Consider the following 15,753-nt stretch of genomic DNA (forward strand, 5'->3'; position numbering starts at 1 on the left):
TAAGGATCTGTGTCTTTTTAGTAAACATCTTTTACAAACTTATCAGCTAGCACTAGTGGTCCTGGTACTTTGACAGGTTAATTTTTCAATTTTGACAGGTAAATAATTCAATAGCATTCTATTATACATAAAGTATCTACGGTTTATAATCACATTCCTTTACAAAAGTTGTACAATAAACCAATGAAAGATTTCAATTTTTGAATACACCTGACCTTTTTCTAACATTCATCACTATTAAAAAGGCTTTATCTTTTATTTTATATTAGACATTGTGACTCATTTTCTGGTCACTACTAGCTCCAGGATACTACACACTGCTTTTACTAATCTCTGTGGAATGGTTATCTGTTACAGAGGCTCTCACCTGAGGGCCCATGGCCCATTAAGGGCCATCAGTAAACTTCAAGAGGGCTATAACATGAATTGAAATAATTAAAAAAAAACTAGAAAAAAATCATTAATTAAGATACAGCAGTGGTGTCAAACTCATATTTTTAAAATGGACCGCTTTATCTGTATTTAAAATACTGTAGTATCTCAGCTGGATAAATGGTGGTGGCTGTACAACAGCTGGATTTCACAAGGAAGGCAGAGAGCACCAGAATTAGTTGAATGTCACTGATACTGTTGGGAAGAAGGGGTGGCTCATTGATTGGATGAAAAGTAAAAGAAAGGCTGGGCTGAGCCTGATTGCTTCCAATCTTGTGCATTCAGTAGATGTGCCCTCTTTGTACTGGATGCGAATGAACAGAGTTCTGTATCTGAGGTCACTGTGATGATAACACAATTCTGTAGTGTCAAAACTTCTGTATTGGAAAACATCTCAACCCAAATTTTGAAATGACTATATCTTAGTTATTTTTCTTGACATGAACCATCAGATTTATGTGTAATGTATGCCAAAATTAGATGTCTCCCTATGTATGGTAGGTTGGAGTGGTGGCTCTGAGGCTAGGGATCTGCACTGGTATTTGGAAGGATGCCGGTTCAAATCCCGCAAAATGCCTGTGGTAATGTGCCTTACTGGTAATTAAATAAAATTTGTCAAGTGTTCGCTGCAGTGTTGAGAGGCATTTGTTTGTAATAAAAAGTTAACGTACAAAGAAAGGAAATTTGCCTTTTTCCTTTTTATCGAATGCAGATAGACATCTTCACTGACCTTATTAGCGCCTATTGTAGAGTGTCACGGTAGGTCTCGTGTAGAATGAAGAGACAGTCTTGCCATTATCCGGCCGGGATGGCATTGACAGTCCTCCAGTCCTGCGTGTGCCTCCCGTGACCCCATAACACTAAAGGAATAAAAGAAAGGGTGAAGCATCGTAGTATTAGTTTACCGTGGTTTAGAAAAGGGATCCCATGTCTGTAGTTGTCTGGGCAGTAGCTCAGGGGAAGGACGTGAAAATTTAAATACTTACGTTAACTTAAGGCAGAAGCGCAGTATGCATCTCAAAAGCCGGCACAGCTATGCGCGCGCGCACCAGCTGCTTGAAGTTCAGGCCTTGAACTATTCTAGTATTTTTGCAGGGTAGGAGACGCCACTTCTCGCAGACGCGGTCTCTTCATCGCGTGGTTGTAGAGAGATGACATAGGATAGCTTAATTGGTCGGCACAAGGGCGCCAAATATAAAAGGGACTCATGGCTCCTAGAGGTGGGTTACTTTCTGACTAGATCTTCTTGGACAAAGGTACTCGGTAGAATAGTTCTTGAATTTACCAAGCATTACGGCTTGCACCTTGTTTTTGTAAATATTTGTTCTTGTATAAATATCTCTGGAGTAATTTTGGTGGAGGTATTTATTTGGGTTAGGGTTATTGGTGCACTGTTTTTTTTTGTATATCTCTATATATAATTCACTAAGCCGGGAGACAAGTAGCCACCCATGGAAAGCACGCCGGAAGGGGCATGGATTCACTAAACCGCCGACAAGTAAGATGCCAATGGCGCACGCAGGAAGGAGCCACACCCACCAACTCTTAAACCATTGGATACGACGAAAAAATCACAGAGCCACGCCCACCAACTTGGACGCGACGCCTCGGAAACCATGCCGTCATTTCTGTTTGTCTGTGCCACAGTCCACTTGCAGCTCTGAGCCATGTTGACTTTTCATTAGTCAACCTCAGTGGAACCTTGGTTCACACAGAGGCAGCGCCAGAGAGAGACAGAGGTACACACAGGCAGCGCGAGAGAGAGAGCCGCACACACACAGGCAGCGCCAGAGAGACAGAGGCACACACAGAGGCAGCGCCAGAGAGACAGAGCCGCACACACACACAGCGTCAGAGAGAGACAGAGGCACACACAGGCAGCACGAGAGAGAGAGACGCTCACACACAGGCAGCGCCAGAGAGAGACAGAGGCACACATATGCAGTGCGAGAGAGAGAGCCGCGCACACACACACACACACACAGAGGCAACGCCAGAGAGAGAAAGAGGCACACACAGGCAGCGCAAGAGAGAGAGCCGCGCACACACACAGAGGCAGCGCCAGAGAGAGAGACAGACGCACACACACAGGCAGCGCGTGAGAGAGAGCCACGCACACACACAGAGGCAGCGCCACAGAGAGACAGAGGCACACACAGGCAGCGCAAGAGAGAGCTGCGCAATCCTTTAAAACTGAAGTTAAAACACAATTGAGGAAGCAGTCTTTAAAAACCAATAAGCCCTGTGCCTCTTTCTCATTAGCGTCTCACCTGCTTCAGGCCCTGCAACAGTCGAGACGCTCTCTCTGCAGCTGACCTTCTCTCTGCCTGACTCCACTACTGTCAGTCGCCTGATTAAAAATGGACTTTTGAAGGGGAGTATGGACCCGCTATACCACAGGAACACATTGCCTTTGAGCCTGCTCTCGCTCACTCTAATGTACTGGCTTTCTCTCTCTCTCCTCACTCGCTCACACACTGCACAGGGGAGAAATGCCCGCAGCACGAATCTACCCGGAAACCGTTTCGGCCACACTTCCACGCCCCTCGCTACACTGTGAGTGCGATGATTATTTATTTAAAAATGTGCTTTTGAAGGGGAGCTGTGGACCCGCTATACCACAGGATCACCTGTGACATTGCCTTCACATTGTTTTCCTTTTATTTATGATCCTGTTGAGCAGATCAGACACCCAGGCAAACAACACTGAATAATCAATAGCTGCAACCACTTTGCCCGCCCCAACTCCTCACCGGAGTCGGTTTTGTCTGTGTTCAGCATTGTTTCCCAGACTCGGTCCTGGTGAACCCCTGTGGATGCAGGGTTTTGTTCCAACCAGATTCCTAATCATTAATGCCGGTAAAACTCATCCGGGATAAGTCGGTTTTTCAAACGCAGACGTGTAGCACATTAGTCTAACAGACTAGCTGGATGTAAAAATGTCATTGACGAAACTGTTGCTCTCAAACTTCACAACATGGCTGTTGGCTTTGTTTGCCAACATTGGGATAATGTCGGTGACATGGTCACAAACTGCAACAACTCACCACACAAGGACACCCTGTCTCTTGAGGCATTCACACTGCCGGAAGACAGCCATGGGATACGCAGAAAACAGCCATGTCAGTCAATGCAGATCAGACACCCAGGCAAACAACACTGAATAATCAATAGCTGCAACCACTTTGCCCGCCCCCACTCCTCACCTGAGTCGGTTTTGTCTGTGTTCAGCATTGATTCCCAGACTCGGTCCTGGTGAACCCCTGTGGCTGCAGGGTTTTGTTCCAACCAGATTCCTAATCATTAATGCCGGTGAAACTCATCCGGGATAAGTCGGTTTTTCAAACACAGCCGTGTAGCAGATTAGTCTAGCAGGATGTAATAATCCGAGATGAATGAATGAATGAGTGAAAAGCCAATATATATTGATGTCTACAAAACATGATCAGCAAGTCTTTGATAGGCTGCAACAAAATGATGAAAGAACGGGAGCATTTTTTTCACACAAGCTGGGTGGGTGGGTTTTAGTTAATTAGTTACTCGAAGGATTTCAAGATTTAATATACACAAGCGGTAACACTGTAAAAGCGGCCCAAACCAGAAAAGATGGCTGGCAAAAAGTGCCTGACAAATTAAACGCGTATACATTGTACTTACTGAAAGCAGCGTTACGGATTTTGCAAATGTTCATTTTTTTCCCTCTGCTTAAAAAACATTTAAAAAGCAGCGTGATTATGCGGCGTATACTACGCCGCGAGTTGGTATGCAGCGTGTAAAACAGTTTGTCGCGGATAATTTGCCTTTTACTTTAAGACGAAGGCAATTTCCTGTTAGACTTGCCTTTGTGATGACAATTAATAAGGCACAGGGCCAAACTTTCAAAAACATGGCTAGCGGCTCATACGCTCGCACTGATTATGTCCCTGCCCTTTGTACGCCCCCCCTCGGTACTACCATGGTCGGATGACTTGGTGGATTATATATAGAAAAGCAGCCAAAACCACAAACAACAATGAAAAGTCTACGTGACTCACACGTGCATATGGACTGGGTGGGCACATGAAATGTTACTTTTCTTGGTGATTTATTACATTTCCGATTTTTCAAATGTTAATTTTCTCCCTGTGCTTAAAAATCATTAAAAAAGCGGCCTGATTATGCGGCGTATGGTACGCTGCGGGTTGGCTAGTAGTCACTATTTTTGAGCTTCATTTACTTACTGTTTACTTACTGTTTTTGTGTGTCTTCTGCGGTATTGGACTGTGTATTAATATATAAATTCCGCAGGACATTATTTTGATAAGTGCACCTGTAAATAAAACCTCACTTTATTTTTCAAAAAACCCAACCCTTTTTGTGTCCGTGTCTCCCTGTCTTACACTATCATCCTGGTTACGCTTGGTCCCACATACTAGACACCTAGAGTGTAGGCTGGTGTCCCTAATTCCCACTACACAGGGTGTCACAATGCCAAAAGGCTCTTTTGGGCCCTTGAGCAAAGCCCTTAACCTGCAATTGCTCCGTCCTGGGTATGATGTTAATCTGCATCCATCCCTGCATGTAGGCCCTCCAACCTGCAGGGAAAAACTTGGGGGTTGGTGGCAGAATTGGCACTCCAGCCACCATAAAAAAAACCTCACACTGTTCCACTACATCTGAACTAGTGTGGTGCTGATGTATCACCCGTTGCATGACTGCACTCGGGTCCTAATCTGGTTTGTTGTGTGGTGGGTGCTGCAATGCAATGTATCAATGTGTGCTCCTAACCTCTCTATGCATGGGCAAATTAACATCTGCTGATCTCTCCAGCTAAAAAGAAAGTATTAATAATGATTGTGGTGATATCTTGCTTATATCCCATAGGTCCGTTGATCTGGTGAACAAGAAGATAATTGCTTTATAGGGAAGTATATGTTAACACACAGTTTAGCAATTTACAGATATTGGTTAGCCTAAATTCTGGACTTTATAAAGGAAAAGTGAAACAGTTAACCGACCAATCAAAGAAAAATAATATGTTCACATATTATGTAAACCCACTAAATTCTTTAAAGATCTGTGACAATGGATGACCAACCTAACATAAATAGTTATGTGATGAAGTCAATGTGTCAGGAGAAAATCCCTCTGAACACAGGGAGAACATGCAAACTCTCAATGGACAGTAAGTGAGTTTTTAATTGAACTCAGATGAACTAAACATTGTGCCCCTCCCCACCAAAGTACATATGAATCAAAACAGTTTATATCAGTTTTCCTATATTAAAGGAAAATACATATTGCTATGAAAGACATTTTATTTAAAAAGCATTTATATCATTTTCAATAGTTTAAGTTTTTGTATGTACTTGCACTTCATATTTTTATCTAAAACTTTTAAAACATTTTAAATCAGCTGTGTCAATTGTTTTTAAAGCTCTTTGGACTTCAGGTCTGGAGATGAAGGATGAAATTAAGCAGGGGCAGTTAAAACTTTAGAAACAGCTCCATGAGCGCAAAGGCTACTATAGAGACAGACTTCAGCACAAGTTACATTTGAACAACATGAAGGAAGTGTGGAATGAGGACTATCACTGACTATAAGCGGACTGTAAAAATGGAAAGGAATAGAACAAGAACAGAGCTAAAGACAGGTTTAACTCATTCTTGTCAGCCCACGTCTCCCGTAGCACTGCTACCCTCTGTGTGCAAGCTGAGGAAGTTTCAGAATCCCAGTTGCCATCAGCACCTTGCTGACAACACACCTGTGGTTTCCAGGCCACCTCCAACTTCCTGGACTCTCTATATCTGCTGATCAAGTGAGGAAAGAGCTAGGAAAATTTCACATGAAGAAGACTGCAGGACTGGCTGGAATCAGCTCCAGGGGGCTGAAAACGTGCCACCCTGCTCTGTGGGGTCCTTCAGTACCAGTTCTCAAAATCTCTGAAATTGTAGAAGGTTCCCCAGCTGTGGAAAACATCCCGTGTAGTCCCAATGTCAAAGAAATGGCATTCCAGTGAATGTTGGGGAGAAAGACATCCAGGGATTATTCGCACCATTGACCATAGTGTTATTTTTGGTGGAAAAATATGTACCCATGTACTAAACAACTATGTTCTTATCTCTGAGACCTGTAAACACTACTCAGAGCTACCCTATTGCAACCAATTTATGCTCCTGGACGTAGTTAGCAATGAGTTTTATAACAGACTCTCCTACATTGCATTGTTATACCACCATTTCTCTTCTTGTGGCTACTTTTTCCATAAGTACACACTTTGCCTCTTTAAAGAAATGACCAACATTGAAGAAGACTGGCTAATTTTTAAAGGAAGTTCTCATCTTCATTGTGTTTCCAAGAATATAATTTTCTGAATTAATTCCTCAGTTTATTTCACAATTCTGCTGATAGTTTTTGTTGTAAGGGTGGTGCTGAAGTGAATCTTCTGCATTTTCCCATGACAGTAGTTTAAGGTGTACCACTGATACTTTTCACCTTTTAGCTAAGTTCTCTCAGAACATCTTTGCATGTTTTTGTGCACTTCCTGGTGATGTCAAAGGGTGAGTTTAACACGGATTAGTTGAAGCTGAATGACTGTCCTGGAATAATCTGGTGTTGCTCTAGGATCAACTGAAACCCAATGATATCAGACCTTCTTACCGACACATGTGACAGAATAATCAAAATAAGAAATATGGGCAGAAAAAAAACCTGCACAAATATGTTTTATTTTAAAGGGATGAGCCAGAACTAACCTAGGAGTTCATATAGCTCATCAGAATCAAGGCAGAAAAGCTAAAATTTCTAACAGATGCTTGACACAATCAGAATCACCAATTCTTTCCATTAATCTTAACAGCTAAATATAATAGCATCTTAGCATCATAAGCAAAAGGTTGCCTCTACAGGAGAAGGTGTGCAGAGAGAAACAAGTTTGAACTAAAAAACAGCAAATATTGCAGATACCTAAGGATTGGTCTTCTGCACAGATAAACATGATGACTGGCTGAAGGATGGCTGATTATGAAGACAACTTACAAAGCAAGCGTCTACCGGCCTCTTAGACAAACAAAAAACTCTTTGACTGAACTGTATGAAATGACTGGAAAACTGCTTCAAATGGGTTGATGGCACACGAACTGAGGAGGTACACTTCAGTAAGGTACTCACAGTTCTCAGGAAACATTACAACAACAAAAAAGAAACCCATTAAGTAAATTCATCTGTTCACTACAGTATTTCCTCCAGGTTGTACCTACTGAGGCGCCTGGCAAAACAACAAACAAATCAAAAGTCACATTTTCTTACTTTGTTTTGTTTAAAACCCAAACAGAAAACAGCTTTCCCCCTTCCAAAGAAAGTACAATTCTGTTCATTTAGCTATTTTTTTCCCAGAAGGGGGATCTTCTTTTACACACCACAAAAAATGAATCATCACAAATGTTATGGTTGCTGCAAGTTACCAGGATACGTTTTGGCAATTCAGGTTATGACCATGAATTGGCTTGATGAGGTTTGAAGATGTGATTGTGTGAATAAAGACTCTTCAGAATTCCCAGTGCTATTCAATTATTAGTTTACTGTAATTTTTATTATGTAGAAATTGTCCAGAATAATCAGTTGTATAAGTGGTAATGTTTAATTAGTATAATCAATATCATTTTTATGTGATTTAATTTATTTTAAACCATCCATTCATATGGTCACCGTGCTTTCCCATTAGTACAGTGGTTAGGGTTGTTGTCTTACAGCTGCAGCAAACTGGGTTTAAATCCTGACCCAGTCACAGAGGTTATCTTTTCTTTCGAGGTCTGCATGGGTTCTCTACTAGTACTCTGACATTCCTAACACATCCCAAAGATGTACATGCTACTTCAAATGAATTTGTACAATATGGGTGGAAGCAGATGGGTCTTTGTTGTCATGGACCAGTGACTCATCCAGAGATGGTTCTTTCTTTGTGCCCAAAGATAATTTTAATTGTGTTCAAGAATTAGATCAAATGATGAAGTTTCCCATTACTTGGAGGAGAGCCAGAGCTTACTCTCACAGCATAATAAACAAGGCAAGAAGAAAATTTGTTTGAGACCAGTGACCAATAGTGAGCAAGCACATGAATATATGCACACTCATTTATTTATACCAGACCAATTTTGAAACACCTGTTAACACAAGCTTGGTCATTAATGTTACCAGAGCTGTCAAACATTACACTCCTCAAATTTATGTGAAGGTGCTTTTTTATTTAAAATAGTGCTGTTTGAAAATTTGCATTTGTACAGTGACAGTTGACCCACATTATTGTATACTGTATATATGCCCACATTTTGGGATGCTGTATATCTGTTAATGAGGTACAATATTTTCTGTTGAATATTTTTACAAAAAGCCATCTAGTAGGTGCACTCCATGCTGGCAAACACATTGTTCTGCCTCTGTGTCCTTGAGCTTTCTACTTCATGACTTAACACTCTTTCCACATGACATGTGTCTTTTTTAGCAATACATTGAAAGTTTATTAGCTGATGTTTTCTTAAGTCTTATATGCTGTTTATCCATTGTATATTCCGTTTTATTTCAGCAGTGTCCTTAATCTGTAAAATGTTTTGGTGATGATAAAGAATATTTTTCTGACTTTTTCATTTTACAGTTTACAAAGTAATCCATCCATCCATCCATCCCGCTGAATCCAAACAGGGTCACGGGGGTCTGCTGGAGCCAATCCCAGCCAACACAGGGCACAAGGCAGGGAACCAATCCCGGGCAGGGTGCCAACCCACCGCAGGACACACACAAACACACCCACACACCAAGCACACACTAGGGCCAATTTAGAATCGCCAATCCACCTAACCTGCATGTCTTTGGATTGTGGGAGGAAACCGGAGCGCCCGGAGGAAACCCACGCAGACACGGGGAGAACATGCAAACTCCACGCAGGGAGGACCCGGGAATCGAACCCAGGTCCCCAGGTCTCCCAACTGCGAGGCAGCAGCGCTACCCACTGCGCCACCGTGCCGCCCAGTTTACAAAGTAATTCTACCTGAAATATCATTTTTTCTTACTTGTTTGAGAACATAATTTCTTGTGTGTATAAATAAAGCTTCCAATACTTGGACTATGCATGTTCATACAGTATGTGCAAACAAGATAGATGTTGATAACAAAATTACAAAATATATTATTTTATGAAAGAAACCTGGTTAAAGGCTATTATGGCATGCACATAAGAAATAGGGTAGAACATGCAAAGACTGCAAAGATAATAATTCTGTTTTGCAGCAGAATAGATCTGTCACCCGCAAATTGGGTAAATGCTTTAATTTTTACAAATATGCCAAAAAAGTAATGACATTTACCACACATCATTCAGACATAGAAATAACATGGAAGGAGCAAAGGGAAAGAGAGTGATAGGCACAGAAAAAAACAGCAAAACCTTTCTGAGCTTCAACACAATCACCTTTAAGTCAGCAGCACAGTGTGAAACAGAAAATGCAAATAGAAAGTTAAACTCATTAAATTATCATTTTTACTTTGGTGGGTGTTGAATTTTGTTTTGTTAGGTTTTGCCTTTTTTGTTGCTGCTTTCGTTTTTTAACTTTCTGATATTTTTTTTCTTTTCTTCTTTCTTTTCTAGTTTGACTATGAAGTCATTTATGGTATTATAAGTTCAATTTGATTGTACGGAATGTTAGTCTCTTCATATAAACAAAATGAAAAATAAATGATCATTTAGTTTGTTATTCTTGCAGAGGTTTTTTATTTTATTTTAGCTGTTTAATCTTAAATATACATATATCTATGTACTGTGTCTATTTATAGCTCTCTTTACATAAACACTTTCTCAAACCTGCATAATCTAATAAATTATTATTAGTATCCTAAATGCACATTTTATTTTACAGGTAAAGTATACTGAACTTGCAGTTTTAATAAAGTAGTACTTTTATAATTCTGGATAATTTAATGGAAACATAATTTACAATTGAAATAGTTTGGCATTTTATATTATTTAGCATTCGTTAATGATGAATATATATTTATTTTTTGTCAAACTATCCAAATTCATTGTACTTATAAACTAAATTAACTGTCTAAACCATACATACATAAAGAAAATAATCCTTTTCACATACAGATGGTTAAATTCTAGTCTTTTTTGGACATTTGCTTAATCTTGAAAGAATCTTTTAATCTTGTATTAAAGCTGCATAATACCGACCTCTGCTAAATCGAGCCGTATTTTAAAAATACATTTCGCTAAAGATAATAAATTTGTAATTGGTGCATTAACTCAGAAATATCAAGTCAACAAAAACAGAAAACCATACTCTCTATAAATATAGATTTGTTTCTAAATGTAAATCAAACTCCACACAATAAGCACACACACACACACACACACACCTCGAAATGTTTGAGTAATTTAGGAGGCAAGGAGCTTAAAAATATAAATACATGTAATTTGATTTTATTCAGTATATAGTTTTATATTTGAAGAACTTGAACTAAATATTTTACATGTAAGCATTAGTTTCAAAGCTTTTCTAAACCACGGGTAGAAAAAAGCATAGATGAGTGGGTTAAAACCAGAATTCAAATAACCTAGCCAAATGACCACATCAATCACTATTTCAGATATTGTAAAATTAATATAAACATTAATTAAACTCACAATAAAATATGGTAGCCAGCAACAAACAAATACACCCATTACTATACCTAGTGTTTTTGCTGCTTTCCGTTCTCTGCTGTGTGAAATTTTGTTTTTATTTTCATCAGTAGATTGTGCTTTGCTTTCCATACTCTGTATCATGTTGGCTTGCCTGCTTGCTACTTTAAAAATCTGACCATATATACCTATCATTGCAAAGCAGGGTATTACAAATGTACAGAGGTTTATTAATGACCAAAGTTCATTATACAAAAGTAAGCATTTATCTCCATTACACGACATCTGAGCATGTATATCTTCATGACCTTTATTGTAGGAGTCAAAAAAAATTAAGCTAAAACTGTATAAAAAAGGTATTACCCAACCAATCAAAACAAATAAGAAGGCCACTTTTATGGTGATTTTTGTGGAATAGCACAGTGGGTCACATACTGCATAATAGCGATCAACTGCAATAAATCCCAAGTGAAAGATGGAAACTGTACAGAGTGTAACATCTACAATAGTATGTATCTTACAGAATGCAGTTCCCAGATACCAGCAACTTTCAACAGACCTCACAAAGCTGAAGGGAAGAACACAAACTCCTAGCAAAAGGTCTGCAGTTGCCAATGAAAGGACAAGTAGATTATTTGGAGAATGGAGTTGTTTAAAATGAGAAATAGAAATGACTACAAAAAGATTTCCACCAATGGTTACCATAACAATAATAAAAAAAAGAGAATATAAAATTGTTCTAGAAGTTACTGTACGAGGTATCCTGTAACAAAATATATTATCAAAGCAATGCTCCTCTGGGTCCGTGTAAGTTATGTTCATTTTCTTAGGCGTTTTTCAAGGGTGAAATCCCTGCAAGAAATGAAAAAAATGAAAAGAATAGCTTAATGTAGTGTTAATTTTGTTACAAAGTCTCTTTGGTCTAATACAGAATGAAAAGATATTGAAATCAATAATTATTGTTTTAATGTATTCATATAATAGTGTAATATCCATAATATTGGTGGTTTTCAAATTAGACTGGATATGAATCATTACACTTTTTATTTGTAAATGTTATTCTTTGTATAGTCATTCATAGTTTTTTTCTATTTAGTCATTCATAACTAGAATGTTTTCTTCATAGTAATGATTGAAAACAAAATATTTTTAGATTCTATAAATGATTATACCTATGCAGTTATTAAACCTTAAACAGCAGAATGATCGATGCAAGTTCCATGCCAATTCACAGTTTTTCATTAAGATCATTAAGTGACAATGCAAAAATATGGCATATGTCATGCTTGCAGAAAATAACATCCACTTTTGGTGTACTTTACCTAAACAGGACAGACTTATCAGATATCAATGAATAATTTTATCATTAGTTCCAAAATTTTTTAACTGTTAACAAGCAGGTAAGAAAACACAAGTTGTGATGAAGACTTCAGTCCCTCTTAAATAAACAGTGCCTTTAATATAAAGTTACCTTAACAAACAGTACTGTAGTAAAAGTAATTTCTTAAAAAATGTTTCTCAACAATGCAACTACAGTACAGCTTACAGCAGATGTCAGCCTTTCCCTGTCTACACTGTAAAGGTGTATCTGATTTAGCATTTTTTGTTGCATTGTTGCAAATTTGTTCCATTTCATGATATAAAATCACAATGAGTGTATTTAGACTTTATGTTTATGTCTACATGAGACCCACAATTTAATTTCCTCCTTATATATATTGGGTTTCTTTTAATCTGAGTGATTAATATATCTAAAAAAAAAAAAAAAAAAACCCTGCTTAAGAGCATTGAAATATTACCAGAATCCACATTTAAGTAAGTGACGCACCTTTCTTTCAGCGAACAGCCTGAGCTTTCTTAAGGAGATTCAAAATGAAGGTCAAGAAACTTCTGTCAACCTCTGCCAACCTGTGCTTTTTAAAAGGAATCTAGATATGCATAATTAATTTTCAGATACACCCATAGAAAGGATGGCCTGTTTTCAGGTGAATTTGTCAAAGCAACCAGAAGGTGTCAGATAATGAAACAATCTCTGTAGTATAGTGAGGTTGAAGAGCACACACAGCAGTTTAGGTTATTTGGTATTCACTGTGAATGCAAAATAATTAAATTACGAGCTTTATGCATAGGTACATTTTAAAAAAGACAGAATACACTTATACTATAAGATATTCTGTTACTTTACATAGAACAGTTAGGAAACACTTCAGTTTAGGTGCTGCAACACAGCATCTGTTAATCATATACTATTATGTACCAAGACCTTAAAGGCTTCCTTTGGTCTTAATGACACTAAAATCAGTAATGTGGTTATATTTCTCTGCAATATGGCTTCCTAAAATGATACATTACTTTGCAAATGTCAGTTGTGATTTAAGTGAGACAATTTTTTTTTGATATTCCATACTTCACTCTAAGACATTTGAATTCCTCATATTCACAATTAATTTTACCAGCATATTTAAGCCTCTTAAAATGACACAGTATACAAAGGTGAATAAACCTGATCCTTTGAAAGTGTTATTAAGACCCAAAGAAGACTGTTAAAGTCTTGTTATATAACAGTATATGAATAAAAGATGCATTTTTCCAGTATCTAAACTAAAGAGTTAACCATATTTTGAAACCTCTGCTTTAACATTTGGAAAAATATGTCTGAGAGGTAAAAATAAAACCTGGTTAAATACAGGGTAGGCAGTTGGGAAGAGACTAATAACCCAGCCTGAGATTGTAGTGAAAAATATGCAGTCCATATGAGTAAAAATGCAGATAAAGCCTGTTTATTTTGATTACAATGGTTATATATTTTTAACAAAATGTATGTTGCTGCTTCTGTTTAAGTATAATGGAATGCATGCATTTTTAAAACTAGTACAAAGACCTACTTCATTTTTGGAAAATATAAAATAAAAAAGGAAAAACATCCATCATCCAACCTGCTATATCCTAACTACAGGGTCACGGGGGTCTGCTGGAGCCAATCCCAGCCAACACAGTGCTCAAGGCAGGAAACAAACCCCAAGCAGGGCGCACACACACACACACACCAAGCACAAACTAGGGACAATTTAGAATCCCCAATGCACCTAACCTGCATGTCTTTGGACTGTGGGAGAAAACTGGAGCACCTGGAGGAGACCCACACAGACACAGGGAGAACATGCAAACTCCACACAGGGAGGACCCGGGTCTCCTAACTGCGAGGCAGCAGCACTAACCACCGCACCACCGTGCCACCATGAAAAACATTAAGTAAAAAAATCTTACAGATGTGACTATTTTGTAGCTCACTTACCTTTTATAAATGTTAAAATTTAGAAAGCTTGAAAATAGTTCAAAATTAAGCATACCATGAATATTGTGCCCCAAAAATCTATTTTGGATTATGCTCTTACACTTGTGCTTTCATATTTGAATTAAATGTATTTACCTGGTATGAGTATTATGAATTCATTTTGGTTGAATAACTTTATTTTCATTTTAATTAAATAATGTTTTATATTTTAATCAGTCCTTAAGCATTAATGGCTATTTAAATGACAACACATTTTTTATCATATTTTCTTAGCAAATCAAAAGCATTTTTGATTATAAATATGTTTGTTAATCTAATGTTTGATAATTCACTTTACTCTGGATAAAAAAAAAAGATAAAGTCTAACATTAGCATTACTTATTTTGAAATAAAGGAGATTCTAGCATGGCTACCCAAACCCCCTTTACTCCCTGCGCTTAAATTTCAGTGCTAACATAGTAATTTCCTTCAAAATTGTTCATTGTTTATATAACATGATGGTTCAAAGGTTTTCATCTTCAAAGTATATTAGACTAAATAAAAAAGAACAAAACATGAATACATAACATTTTATAATCATGTGTTCAGTACATGCAGTGTTTTATGTAATCAAGTATGTAGAAAGACTCCTAAAATTACACAACATCCTTCTGTTTTTTCTTGGTATTTGCTTTTGCTTTTTTTTTGACTGTAACATTCATTTATGCACACAGATACTAAGCAATGGATTCAAATATTCTTTGAAATTTGTTACCATCTGCCGGTACATATCTCTGCAAGGTTTCCTAAATATATCTTGTTTTTATTGTTATATTCAGGAATTCTTTGGGCACTTCAGAAATCATATATTGATAGGCAGCCAATATTTAGACATTTCTGTGCCATTCAGATTTTGATAAACTTTCAAAGAGTTGCATGATGATAAAAACGGTTGAGAAGTCTACAGATTATTGCCTAGCAAGCACATCTCTCTATTCATTCCAGTATTGCCTTAAGAGTGATATTATAATTGATTAAATAAACTTGATTGCCTAAACATCCCATTGTGAGACACTTTACAAACCATACATATCCCTTTCCCATTAATTGCAATGGTAAGGCATGACCCAAAAGGCAGCAACCCATGAACCAGTGTTTTAGAAACTATAATCTAGGCGATAAATAAGAGTAAGTGCACCTCCTGCTATCCTTGTTCGGGCTGCACATGAGTTTCACGGTGCACTCTTAACTAATGACAGAATACCCTCCAAGTGTCTCCACTGTCGCACAATTAAGATGACCTCTGCTGTCCATCTTCCCCTTCTTATATGTCCTCAGGATCTCATTCCTCCAATCTGATTGAAGCCTCAGCCAACTTCCTCCAATTATCAA

At 37.9% G+C, this 15,753-nt stretch overlaps 1 protein-coding gene across 1 annotated transcript; it reads right to left on the reverse strand.

The window, feature by feature from the left end:
• Positions 1 to 10,886: 10,886 nt before the first annotated feature.
• LOC114649469 (trace amine-associated receptor 1-like) lies at positions 10,887 to 11,935 on the reverse strand. Its single transcript, XM_028798960.2, has one exon. The coding sequence runs from the start codon at positions 11,907 to 11,909 to the stop codon at positions 10,887 to 10,889; it is 1,023 nt and encodes a 340-aa protein (XP_028654793.2). The 5' UTR covers positions 11,910 to 11,935.
• Positions 11,936 to 15,753: the final 3,818 nt, after the last annotated feature.

This window comes from Erpetoichthys calabaricus, chromosome 3 (assembly GCF_900747795.2).
Source record: "Erpetoichthys calabaricus chromosome 3, fErpCal1.3, whole genome shotgun sequence".
In the NCBI taxonomy this organism is placed as follows: Eukaryota; Metazoa; Chordata; class Cladistia; order Polypteriformes; family Polypteridae; genus Erpetoichthys; species Erpetoichthys calabaricus.

Coding starts and splice junctions, on each gene's coding strand:
- LOC114649469 (XM_028798960.2), bottom strand. CDS start 11,909: ATGAACATAACTTACACGGACCCAGAGGAGCATTGCTTTGATAATATA.